The sequence below is a fragment of the Mirounga angustirostris genome, unplaced genomic scaffold (genome assembly GCF_029215605.1).
Source record: "Mirounga angustirostris isolate CCGP_5_RB_7025 unplaced genomic scaffold, mMirAng1.0.hap1 SCAF_16, whole genome shotgun sequence".
NCBI classification, from domain to species: Eukaryota; Metazoa; Chordata; class Mammalia; order Carnivora; family Phocidae; genus Mirounga; species Mirounga angustirostris.
The window spans coordinates 13,433,022-13,446,150 of record NW_026991724.1 but is presented as its reverse complement, the minus strand read 5'-3'; the positions used below and the strand labels follow the sequence as shown (position 1 = coordinate 13,446,150).

Below are 13,129 nucleotides of genomic sequence, written 5' to 3'. Positions count from 1 at the left end.
GGTTTGTGTCATATATTCTTGTTTTACTTCTGTTGATCTTGATATCTGTGATTTAATATGGAGAGAATTATAATTAATAAGTACAAATAACTTTTGACTAGTCACATTTCTTAGCTACTCCCGGACACTATTGTTTACAGATCAGGAGTAATTCAAAGGATTATAGTAGCCAAATCCAGTTAATTCATCTTCTTAACACAACAAGAAATCCCATTCTTCCCTGAGCTGTCATCACTAGAAACGGAGAAGGTGGAATTGTTTATTAAAGGAGGCATTTGTTGTCTGTTCTGGCTTACTTCCGATAACAAATGTATCCTTTTAGTCTCTAAAGAACGGTTATTTTAACCTGTTTCTATATTCTAATGTAAACCATGTATTCTGGGCTTTAGGAGCATATGATTATAAAATAAGGTCTTATTTCCTACTTTTAAATTAATTTCTTGAATTAGATGCTTTCCTTTTTATGTACAAATTATGGTGAACCTCCATCAGCCAAACTGATGGAGATCTGCCTCCTCTCAAAGGCTTCCCTGGGCTATTCCTGAGAGATTTTCAGAGATCTTTCCCATGTGATGAATGAATTCCTGAGGCTCTTTTGCTGTCACTATAGCCCCATTGCCTCCCCTGTGTAGAATCTCCACAAAATTTGCTCTTCCTCTGAATACTGCTAGCTTTCCGTATTGTTTCTTCTCTTCTTTCAGGGCAGCAACATGGCTTCTCCGGGTGCTAACTCATCCTGATCAAGAGCTATTTGCACCTTTCCCATAGCGTAACTGAGACCAGGCTATGCATATTTTCCTGCATGTACCGCTTGTGTGTGTTTTAATGTATTTTGACCCCTGCTATGAAGGATGACAAAATTAGTATATTTTACTATATCTCATCATTTCTCTTCTTTCTTTCTCAACTCATTTGGTTATTTTTACTTTATTTTTTGGAATTTCATTAGTTCTTAGTTGGGCGACAGTCCTCTTCCACCAATATCTTCAAGAAGAGCCTACAGATACTACACTTCCTTGGTTTTGTTTGACAATATTTGCCTATTGCCTTTATGCTGAACTTCAGATTTGTTAGGTATAAAATTCTTGGGTCACACATTTTCCCCATATAAACTGTACAGGCATTTTTCTCACTACCTTCTGGCTTTAATGGTAAGCAGAAATATGATTTATAATCATATGCAGAAGTATGATGAAGTCAACTTGATATACCCCACTATAGATACATGAATCTTTTAGCTCTTATGCCCAAAGACTATTTATTCTAATTTAATATCCAGTAATTTTATTAGGATGTGAATTAACTTTTCCTGAGTTACTGTGTATCTTTAGTTTACTTCTAGAAAGTTTTTCTTGAATTACCCAATATTCTTGCCATTTTTGGTTCTTTTCTTGAGGAATATCAGTTATGAACAATTTGGACCCTCTTTGTCTGCCCTTCTGCATCTTGTATTCGCTCACCATCCATTTTTAATTTTCTGTTCATTTCCATTTCATTGTAAGTATATCCACCAGGCTATCCTCTGTGTCCCTTACTTTGAGTTTTGTGTATATGTGTTTCTCTTATAATTCATCCTTGAGCTTGACCAGTTAGGCACTTCTGAATTGTCTCACAGCATTTGACTCAGTGTCTCTTTTTTTTTTTTTTTTTTTAAGATTTTATTTATTTGTTTGACAGAGAGAGAGACAGCGAGAGAGGGAACACAGGTAGGGGGAGAGAGAGAGGGAGAAGTAGGCTTCCCACTGAGCAGGGAGCCCGATGCGGGGCTTGATCCCAGGACCCTGGGATCATGACCTGAGCCGAAGGCAGTCAGTGTCTCTTTTTTGTAGGTACAAAATTTATTATTTATTTACTTGTAGCTCAGGTATCATATTCCTTTGATTTTCTTCCTACTTCACTGGTTGTTTTTTTCTTATTTTATTTTTTGGATCTCTCCCTGTTCCTGAACACTAAATTTTGGGGCTCCCCTGGACTTGGTCCTTGAAGTTGTTTCTCTTCTGAACTCATTCTTTAGGTGACCCCCTTCTAGGAGCAGGTTTTAAATTCTACTTTTTAAATGATTACTTTCACAACCATTTCTCTTGGTATGGCCTGTCCTCTGAACTCTGGATCACATATTCAGCCCAGTGAATGCTTGGTAGCTCAGAATTGTGTTACCTTCCTTCCCTAAAAACATGATCTTTTCTCCTTTGTCTCCTCCATCTAGTATATAGTAACCCCCATTTATCTGTTTCCTCAGGCCAGAAACCTACCTTGGGATTATCTCTGATGCCTCTTTTTTTTCTTGCATCTTATATGAAATCCAATGACAAGTGCTATAAACTTCTGCTTTCACAAATACAGCTTTACTCAAACTGCTTCTCACCACCTGCACCAATACCCTCCCAGTTCAAGCCACCATCCTCTAGACTACTGAAATAGTCTCCCTGTTTCCATCTCATTGCCCCATCATCAATTCTGCACAAAAAGGAAAGAATGATTTTTAAAATGTAAATTAGAACATGTTACTTCCATGTGTAAAGCCATCCAACAGCTCCTTATTGCCCTCAGAGTTATAGGGTCCTGTGTCATCTAATCCTATTTCCCTCATAGACCTCTTTTTCTTCCACTCTTCCCTAGCTCATTCTTTTCTAGCTGTACCCCCCTCTTGTTGCTCTCCAAACACTCAATTATGATCTGCACCTCAGGGCCTTTGCACTTGCTATTCCTTCTAACTGTAATGCCATTCTCTCAGATCTTTACAGGACTTGCTTAGAACTCTACTTGGATGTCTTTTCCTCAGAGAGGCCATCCCTTGACACCTATTGAAAAGAGCATACAACCTGCATTCACTCTGTCTCCTTGTTCTTTAGTTTTCTCCATAGCGAAATCACTGCCTGATCTCATTATTATACACTTCTTTATTTTTTTATCCATTTCCCCAAGAATGTCAGCTTCATGAGGGCAAGGGCTTTGTTGGCTTTGTTCACTACTGTGTGCTTAACATTTGGAAAATACTGGAAACTCAGTTAATTGGTATTTATTGAGTGAACACATGGATTTTTCATCACTTTGATTGCTTAGGTCCTCCCTGCCTCTTAATTATTTGCTTTGTGCTTTCAGATTTTTTCCATTATGTCTTTTGCATTTATAGTGAAACAGTGTAGCCAATATTTTCATTGCTTCATGGCAACTTTCCTGTTAACTGTTCTTCAGTTGCCATTTTCTTAATTCCTTTGTTTTCCTTGAATTTTTTTTATAGATCTTGATTTATCATTACTATTATTGTTACCACTCATTTTTGGAGGAAAGAAGGACATTTTTCCTGGATTTGCGATCTGCAGGCAATTCCTGTTGAGGCAGGTCCTGGCAGTGTCCCAGACCAGCAGGCATCTTTCATGATTCTCAGCACAGCATTTTATGAAAGAGGATTGTGTTCGTGTGTTTATTTGGAAGGGGGCTGAGAGGAAGGAAGGAGGAATGAGCTGTGTTAGCCTTTCCCCAGAGTTGTGACTTGTGGGGACCTTTAGGATTCAGAGTCCTTTTCTTCTAGCCTGCCTCAGTGCCACACTGCTTCCTATAAACATGCAAATTTATGTGTTGCCCATTCAGCTCTGCCTTCCCTACTATTTCCTGTTGCCAGATGGCATACAGGGAATTTCATGTTGCCGTTCCTAGTATTCCAAACAAGGAGTTGGTGGCTTTGCCTATCAGAATATGCCACCTGCTTTGGAGATCTGTATAGTGCAAGCCTTACCTGAGATCTGAAGTCGTGGACATTCTTGCCGGGCATCTTCTCTTAACCATGGTTATTTGTGGCAGGACGGTTGGGGAAGGGAGCTCAAGCTGCCAGTTACAACCTACACAGAGTCCATCTTGGAGTCTGTCATTTATGCTGAAATCCATTGTTTCCTTTGCACTATAAGGCCTCTGTCATATATCCAGTGATCCATATACAAGGATCTGTTTCTGGACTTTTCCACACCAATGGTCAGTTTATTCAAATCCAAAACACAGTATTTTAATTGCTATATATATATATTCATCTCTCTATATATATTCATATCTGTAAAGATGAATTATATATCTATAATAAAAACAGTGGCAGAGGAAGGGTAGAGGGAGAGAGAGAATCTTAAGCAGGCCCCACGTCCAGTGCAGAGTCCATTGAGGGGCTTGATCTCACAACCCTGAGATCATGACCTGAACTGAAACCAAGAGTTAGACACTTAACCGACTGAACCACCCAGGTGCCCCACAAAACGACATTTAAAAAAATTTTTTTTATTGTTGTTAATCATCATACATTACATCATTAGTTTTAGATGTAGTGTTCCATAAAACTACATTTTTAAGTAAAATTTTTATTGAATGTGTGTGTGTGTATCATGAGCATATAGCTTGATGAATTTTAACAAAGTAAAGATACTCATATAACCACCACTCAGATGAAGGAATGTAAGCTTCAGCATTACCGGCATCCTAGAAGCTTTCTTCTAGGATGAAGAAGCTTTCTTATGCCCTTCCCAGTCATTACCTGTCCCTCTTCTCCAGAAGAACTGCTAATCATAGGTTTATTTTTCTTTTATTCAACCTTTATATAAGTGGAATACCACAGTATATACTCTTTAATTTCTGGCTAATTTAATTTAATATATTGTTTTGAAGATTTATGTTGTTGTGTATAGTGGTAGTTCACTCATTTTTATTGCTGTATAGTATTCCATTTTATGATTATACCACCAATTGTTATCCATTTTACTGTTGATGAGCATTGTTTTTTTCCACATTTTGGCTCTTACAAATGATGGTGTTATAAACACTCTTGTATATTTCTTTTAGTGCACATATATGCAGTATGGGCATATACATAAAAGTGGAATTCCTAAGTTATAGACCATGCATACGTGTCTCTTTAGTAGTAATTGCTAGTTTTCTAAAGTGTTTATACTATTATACTGCCAGTAGCTGTGCAGCTGGAGTTGCTAATACTTAAGTATTAAGTACTTGCTACTAATACTTAATATTGTCAGTCTCTTTAATTGAAATTGTTCTATTGGGTGTATAGTGTTGTCACACTGTGGTTTAATTGCAGTTTCTTGATTTCTGATGAGGTTAAGCAACTTTTCATGTTTATTAGCCATTTGGATATCATCTTTTATAAGTCACATGTTTATGTGTTTTGTCCATTTCTTACTGATTTGTAAAAGTTCTTCATATATTCTAGAGACTAGTCCTTTATCAATTATGTGTATTACAAATAATCTCTCATTCTTTGGATTTCTTTTTCATTTCTTTTCTTTTTTAAAAAGATTTTATTTACTTATTTGACAGAGAGAGAGAGAGAGAGCGAGAGTAGGAACACAAGCAGGGGGAGTGGGAGAGGGAGAAGCAGGCTTCCCGCTGAGCAGGGAGCCCGATGTGGGGCTCGATCCCAGGACCCTGGGACCATGACCCGAGCCGAAGGCAGACGCTTAACGACTGAGCCACCCAGGCGCCCCTTCTTTTTCATTTCTTTTTTTTTTTTTTAAAGATTTTATTTATTTATTTATTTGAGAGAGAGAATGAGAGAGAGAGAGCATGAGAAGGGGGAGGGTCAGAGGGAGAAGCAGACTCCCCGCTGAGCAGGGAGCCCGATGTGGGACTTGATCCAGGGATTCCAGGAACATGACCTGAGCCGAAGGCAGTCGCTTAACCAACTGAGCCACCCAGGCGCCCCCTTCTTTTTCATTTCTTAAAGGGCATCTTTTGATGAACATGTTTTAAATTTCAATTTGACAAAATTTACCAATCTTTTCATTTATGTTTTTTATTTTCTGTGCCCCATTAAAGAAAATTTTGCATTCTTCAACATTATGAAGATATTCCTCTTGATTTTCTTCTGAAAATTTTCTTGTTTTACCTTTCATATTGAGAGCTTTGATTCACTTGGAATGGTGTGTGATAGGGGTTAAATTGATATTTTTCCTATGGAATATCCAGTTAACCCAACACTATTCATTAAAGAGAATGTATCTCTTCCCCAATGCTTGTTAGTGTTACCTTTGTCCATATATTTAAGAATATATATATTTAAGAATATATCAAGTGTCCATATATTTAAGAATTTGTTTCTGGGCTTTTAAATCTGGTACATTTGTTTTTAGGATAAATCTTACGCTAATACTTCACTATTTTAATTACTCTGATAAGTAACAGTATGTGATATGTAATAATATAAGTCTTGCTACCTGATAAAGCAAGTCCTCCTATCTTGTTCTTTAAATGTATCTTGTTTATTCTTGGTCCTTTGCTTTTACATATACATTTTATAATCAGCTTTTTAATTTCCAAAAAAAATTTCTACATGATTTTTTTAATTGGATTACATTGAATTTTTAGATCAGTTAAGGGAATATTTGACATCCTTAAAATATTGTCTTTCAATTCATGAACATGGTATATTCCTGTATTTATGTAGGTCACTTTTAATTCCTCTCAAGAATATCTTGTAGTTTTCCTGGATAAAGGTCTTACACATCTTTCATTAGATTTATTCCTATGTATTTTATGTTTGGGATGCTATTTTAAATGGTATTGTTTATAAATTTCATTTCCTAAATGTTCTTTGCTAGTACATAGAAATGGAATTGATTTTTGCTTGTTGCCCTTGTACTCAGTGACCTTGATAAGTAACTTTTTTTTTATTAAAGATTTTTATTTATTTATATGAGAGAGAGAGAGCATGAGAGGGGGGAGGGTCAGAGGGAGAAGCAGGACTCGATCCTGGGACTCCAGGGTCAGGACCTGAGCCAAAGGCAGTCGCTTAACCAACTGAACCACCCAGGTGCCCCGATAAGCAACTTATTAATTCTAATAGCTTATCTATAGTTTATTTTGAATTTTCTAAATAAGCAGTTTTTTTTCTTCTGGGGAAAATGACAATTTTGTTTCTTTTTAATCAATTTCTAATGTTAAAACAACTTTGAATTTCTGAGATAAACCCAGTTTGGTCATGATGTGTTATCCTTTTTATATATTGTGGGTTTCAGTTGGCTAATGTTTTGTTCCTTTTTAAAAACATTCTATTGTATATAACTAGGATTAGCCTATAGTTTTCCTTTCTCCCACTGTCTTTCTTAGTTATATGGAAGTTGTGCTAACATCATCGAGTTGGGAGACATTAATATTTTTTTCTTTCCTCTAGCAGAGTTTCTATAATATTTGTGCTGCATCTTTAAATGTTTGCTAGAATTTGCTTGTAAAGTATTTGGGCTGGGGTTTTCCCTATCAAAAGTTTTTACTTACAGATTCAATTTACTAGTTATATAGAACTACTCATATTTTCTATTTCTTCTTGTGCTAGTTTTGATAAATTGTACTTTCTTAGGATTTGTACTTTTTAATCTAAATTTTCACATTTCTTGACATAATATCCATTTATTATCTTTTCAGTTAGTTTGGTTTCTATTGTAATGTCCTTATTTTCATTCTTTTTATTGGCTCTTTGTGCCTTTTGCCTTGTTTTCTTGATCATACTCTCTAGGTATTTTATCAATTTTGTTAGTCTTTAAAGACTTGACTTTGGCTTTGTTGATTCTGTAGTTACTTTCTATTTTATGAATTTTTATTGTTTTTGTTATGTCATTTTTTCCATTTGTTTGGATTTTATTTGTTTTTTATGTTTTCTATTGCTTCTCTAAATTATTGAGATGGATGCTTACATCTTCATTTTGCAAACCATACTAAGGTGCCCCAGGGTGCAACTGTGTACTCACAGAGCATCATGGAATATTCTAAAATTTTAAGGAAACATGGCAGTACTCAAAACCTGTTGGATTCTACCCAAGCTAATAGCTTGAGATAATTCATAGTTTTGACATTAGCTCATACTGTCTTATTAAGCTCTTCAGTGCCTCCACGCAGATATTTGTTGATAGAGTTTTTCTCGTTATTTTCATAGGGAAATCATGACCTTATTCACCGTTGCTGTAAATGGAAGTTTTGGGTTGATGTTCTAATTAGCCTATATTTTTTAAACTGAGGACCAAATCTTCTACTTTCTTTTGTATTAAACAAGTTGTTCACAATAACTTTAGTACTTATAACAATTATTGCTTATAGTAGTTACACCTTTCTGAGTGTTTTGTATGTTTTTAGTATTAATATCCATATGTCTATGTAGTATTTTCATATATTCCCCTGTCATTTCTGCCACTGCATAGCTATATAATGAATTTACTCTTTCAATGTAGTTTTCAGGAATTGACCTGGATCAGGCATTATTCCAGCCTTTTCCATCAGAAATTGTGTTTCAGAACTATACTCCCTGTGAAGTCTATGAAGTTCCACTCATTTTGAGGAATAATGACAAAGTGAGTATGTTTGTTGGATGTAACTTTCATGGATATATAAGAAGGAATTAAATAAAATGGGATCCCATAGGATCTTAGATAAATTCTTTAACTTGAGAGACCTAGAAAAATAGATAAAAACTTGCCCTTTGACTTTAAGCTCAATGAAGACAAGACTATGTTGATTTATTCAAATGTGTTCAGACCCAGGTCAGTGCCCACCAAATGGTCAACTCCCAACATGTGCAGTTACATTTTGTTGAGTAAAATATTAGCTAGGTAAATGTCACAATTTTTTTTTAAGATTTATTTATTTATTTTAGGGAGAGAGTGAGTGGGGAGCAGGGCGGGCAGAGAGAGAGAGCTTTAAGCAGACTCTGCTCTAAGCATGGAGCCCAACTCGGGGCTCGATCTCATGACCCAAGATCCTGACAGAAGCTGAAACCAAGAATTGGCTGCTTAACTGACTAAGCCACCCAGGTGCCCCAAATGTCATGAAATTCTTATGTGTGACCAGTTTAGCTAGGTTTTTATTCAAGACGGGGTGAAACATATATTCGTGTTTTCTGCATTAGAGCCACCGTTTCCCCAAATGAAGGTATAAACTCTATCATATCAATTGCTGTTGTTGAGCCAAATTATTGATACTTTACAAATTGTTTTTTTTTTTTTCTTAAAGATTTTATTTATTTGACAGAGAGAGACACAGCGAGAGAGAGAATACAAGCAGGGGTAGTGGGAGAGGGAGAAGCAGGCTTCCCGTGGAGCAGGGAGCCCGATGTGGGGCTCGATCCCAAGACTCCGAGATCATGACCTGAGCCGAAGGCAGACGCTTAACGACTGAGCCACCCAGGCGCCCCACAAATTGTATTTTTAAAAAAACTTCAAAAAAAACGGAGCTCCCTTTCCCCTTTTTCTTTCTCCTCCCTTCTACCATAGATAGCCTTCAGATTTTTGTCTACCCATCATTTTGGACAGCTTTTCCCACTGTCTGTACCTCGTCCTTTTGTGGTTGCAACCGAGAGTTTCTTCTCCATCCGTATGCCTTTCTTTCCCTAGAGATAAATTATGGTTTACTTCAAGAAAAGGTATTAAGTGCCTGAAGATTTCCTTGATATCTAACAATAATGGAAGAAAGAATAATGTGGGAAGTCAGCATGAAGCACAGTTAAGTGTGAAAAGTAATCAGATGGGGAGGAAGGCATCTGAGAGATGCTGAACTTCAGATGTGAAGGCAAGTAGGAATACCTAAGGAGTTCAAGAATGTGGAGACAAAAATTCTAGCTATAAGAAAAAAGGGAAAATAAATGAAGACTATGCAAGAATACTTTTAGTTATATTTGGTACAGTCACTCATTAAAGGAATCAGTGATGCCTTTCAGAGATCAATGGGGTGATTTAGTGACAACAAAGTCAGACTCTGGAGAAAATGGTATATTTAGTTCTTGGCTACAGGAGTGTTAGCAAGAGAAGCTCAAGGGACAGAAGTTAAAAGGGTAGGCAGAGAGAAGAAAAAGAATCTGAGATGCTCAGAATTATGCCCCTAGACCTCAAGAAGAGATGTTACATAGACATTAGGACTCTCTCTTTTCATATAGTCTGCCAACCAATTTCCTTTGTCACTTCCAGTTCTCTTTTTCCCTTTCTCCATGACTTTTTCACTCTTGCTCAGGTATTTTAAGGCTGTTAAATACAGAGAGGAGCTAGCCCAAGGGATACTTTGACCACTCCTCCTTGGCCCTAAATAAGAAATGATTGCCAGTAGGTATATATGGGCAAGTAAAGGGTATAGGGCATGTGTAAGTTTTGTCTGCCAAGGGGCACTAAGTTCTCATGGAAAACCCAACACCTCTTGTTTCGATGCTGCTACAGCTACATTGTTGGACCTCATGAAAGGAGGGTCCCCATCCAGGGAAAGTCCAGCTACCAAAAAGCAGATTGATTTCTCTAGCCTAGGCAGCCTTATTCTTGGGTGAGTTTCTCTAAGGACCCTTGTACTGGATGGCTGATATAATCCTGCTTTTCTGCTTCCTTACGTCATGGACTCATAAATAACTGCTGGGATAGATATAGGGCACAGAGAAATGCTTTCTATGCTATTTACCATTTGCTTGCTTCCTCATTGGCACTGAATGCAAAAGACAGAGCCTGTTTGGTCATTTCTCTGTCTCTTACACAACACAAGGTGAGAGTAAGCTGTGAACTCTCTACAAGCCACAATTCGATTCTACTTAGGATCTCATTATTAGCACCCAGACTCCAGAGTCAGACTAATCTGGTAGATTCCAGCTGAGCTGTCTCCCAGCTACAGACCTTGGGTAAGTCACTTCACTTCTCTGGGCCATGGTGATACTGTTAGTACCCATTTCAATCGACTGTTTGGAATATTAAATGAAATAATGAATGTAAAGTATTCAGCTCAGTGCCTGTCACATAGGAAGCACTAAACCATTATTACTGTTATTATTATGACTATTACTAGTGTTGCTGGTATTTTCCTTTTTAGTTTTTAATCCATAATTCTGCTCTTACCAGAAGTGTTCCCAGCAAGCTTCTACAGTGTTGTTCTGTCCATCATAAATGACACTGCGCCTTCCCCTTACCAGCAAAGCCAGTTGGACTCCTATCAGATTCGCACACGTCTTTTCCTTATCTCCCTGCTCTCTAGTCTTAAGATCTGTCTGAATTCTCTCTCTGCATTTCTTCTTCCTTTGCCCATCTGGGTTTCAGATTTGAGAGGTTATGTGGGTTCTTTTGTCTTCATTTTGCACCCGAGGCTTCTCGGTCACCCTTAACTATAGTTTACTTTCTTTAGCCCCCTTTCAGTCTTCAAAAAAAAAAAAATCTTTTCCCTTTCCTTGTGTCCCTGTAACCTCCACCCCCATTCTCCTCACAATTGTATGTCTTTTATTGCTTAGACTGTCTTAGATAAGCAGAGATACGTACCCTGGGCAAGGCAAGCAGGGCAGAGGAGGACTTGAAGAGAAGGAAACGGTTTGAAGCTGCTCTGACACTGGCCTGCGGACCCTGGACTGCTTGCTCTTTGTTCTTGCTCACAAGGGTGTCTCCTGAGAACAGTGCTCCAGACGGAAGGTGGAGTTAGGCTGGGACTTGGTGAAGCTGTGGCACTGAGGACAAGTGTCCTGTTCCCCATCTGTAGAAGGGGGGTTATAATGAAGCTCTGAGGTTATTGAGAGGATTAAGCGGCACATCATGTACAGTGGATGGTCCATAGCAGGCGTGCAGGAATTGTGGTTTCTTGTCCCAGAGCACTTCTCAGATGTTGGGAAATCCAGCTTACCTCCGCTGTGTGCGTGGGGTTTTAGCTCATCAAGCAGTTCCTCTTTGAACATAATCACATTTATTTATTAGGATTTTATTTACTTGACACAGAGAGAGAGAGAGAGAGCACAAGCAGGGGGAGCGGCAGGCAGAGGCAGAGGGAGAAGCAGACTCCCCGCTGTGCAGAGAGCCGGATGCAGGACTTGATCCCAGAACCCTGGGATCATGACCTGAGCCGAAGGCAGATGCTTAACCTACCGAGCCACCCAGGCGCCCCGAAGATAGTCACATTTAAGTGATAAAATGAACAAAGGCTTGCAATAACAATAAAATGAATAATAATTTTAATAAAAATTAAAGCTCAAATGCACCGAGTGAGTCATCTCCTCTCCCAGTTGAGGAAACGGAAGTTAAGCCTTGACCAAGGTCATGCATGGCGCATGAGAAGTAGACAGAGATTTCCTGGTGGACGACCAAGCCCATGCTTTTGCTTCTGCTTTTTCACAGGCAGAATGTCCACCATGGTGTGTTTTCCTTGCAGATTCCAAGGATGGTCAAAGTTGTTGAGGAAAGTTCACCTTACTTTAAAGTCATCAGCCCCAAAGATTCTGGCCACAAAGTCGCTCCAGGAATGCCATCCATATTCCGAATCCTCTTCACTCCAGAGGAGAACAAGGTAAGAAATGGGTTGAATACTTGTCACTAGCAGGTTGTAACTCTGAACTTTTATGGAGGTGGTGCTGGGGTTGGTAGTGTTGTTGTCAGTGGTGGTGTTCGGGGGGTTGGTATTGGTGTCGATGGTGTTAGTGGTGGTGGTGGTTAGATGAGCAGTAAGGGTGGCTCGGAGGAGGGGCTTGTGCACCCCTGGGAATGAGGGAGGAATGGTCAAACAGAGCTGAGGGCTTCCATGAGCTGCAAGTAGCCAGGGTATAAAGAAGGCTTATCCTTCTGGATGCTTCCCAAACCCCCTCGCCTACCTCAGCATATTTATATTCGACTATGAGCCAGAGGGTCACCGAAAAAGGAAAAGGTGTGCTCCAGATGCAGTGAGTCGAGGCAGAGGATAAAGCTTATGGCTTCTTGGGAAGTTTGGGATCTTAGTTGCATCCCTCCTCCCTGAATTCTAACAAGTTTAAAAATGAGACCCAAGATCCAAGTATTGATCACGGTGTCAGTCTCATTAATGGCAAAGAATGTGGCCAGTACCTAAGGCCCGGAGAGGGCCACCTCCCGCTCCCCAGCTGGCCCTGAAGGGCTGACATCCGATCGCTCCGCCGAAGCACAGGCGGACCAGCTAGAGCCCAGAGCAGAGACCTGCCCAGTCCGCTCAGCTCTGTCTGCACCTCGGCAGGCCAGAAAGAGCCCAAGTTCAAAAATGGGCCATTTCCCCTCTGCACCGGTCCATTCTCAAACCCTTCTCAGTTGTAGAAATTCCAGTTCCTCCTGGAAGGAAGGACCAGCTAAGGGGGACTGCGGATGGAGGCTTCCCCCCAGCCCTTTTCCAGGGGTGCAAAATTGTGGGTTGAGTTTTCTTC

General features: G+C 39.1%; 1 protein-coding gene across 1 annotated transcript in view; it reads left to right on the top strand.

Moving 5' to 3' along the window:
• The window catches only part of HYDIN (HYDIN axonemal central pair apparatus protein), a 358,851-nt gene that overhangs the window by 52,209 nt on the left and 293,513 nt on the right, over positions 1 to 13,129 (top strand). The window contains exons 4-5 of the mRNA XM_045890776.3: positions 8,214 to 8,333; positions 12,136 to 12,270. Coding sequence (XP_045746732.1) covers positions 8,214 to 8,333; positions 12,136 to 12,270 — 255 coding nt within the window. The remainder of the gene's footprint in view (positions 1 to 8,213; positions 8,334 to 12,135; positions 12,271 to 13,129) is intronic.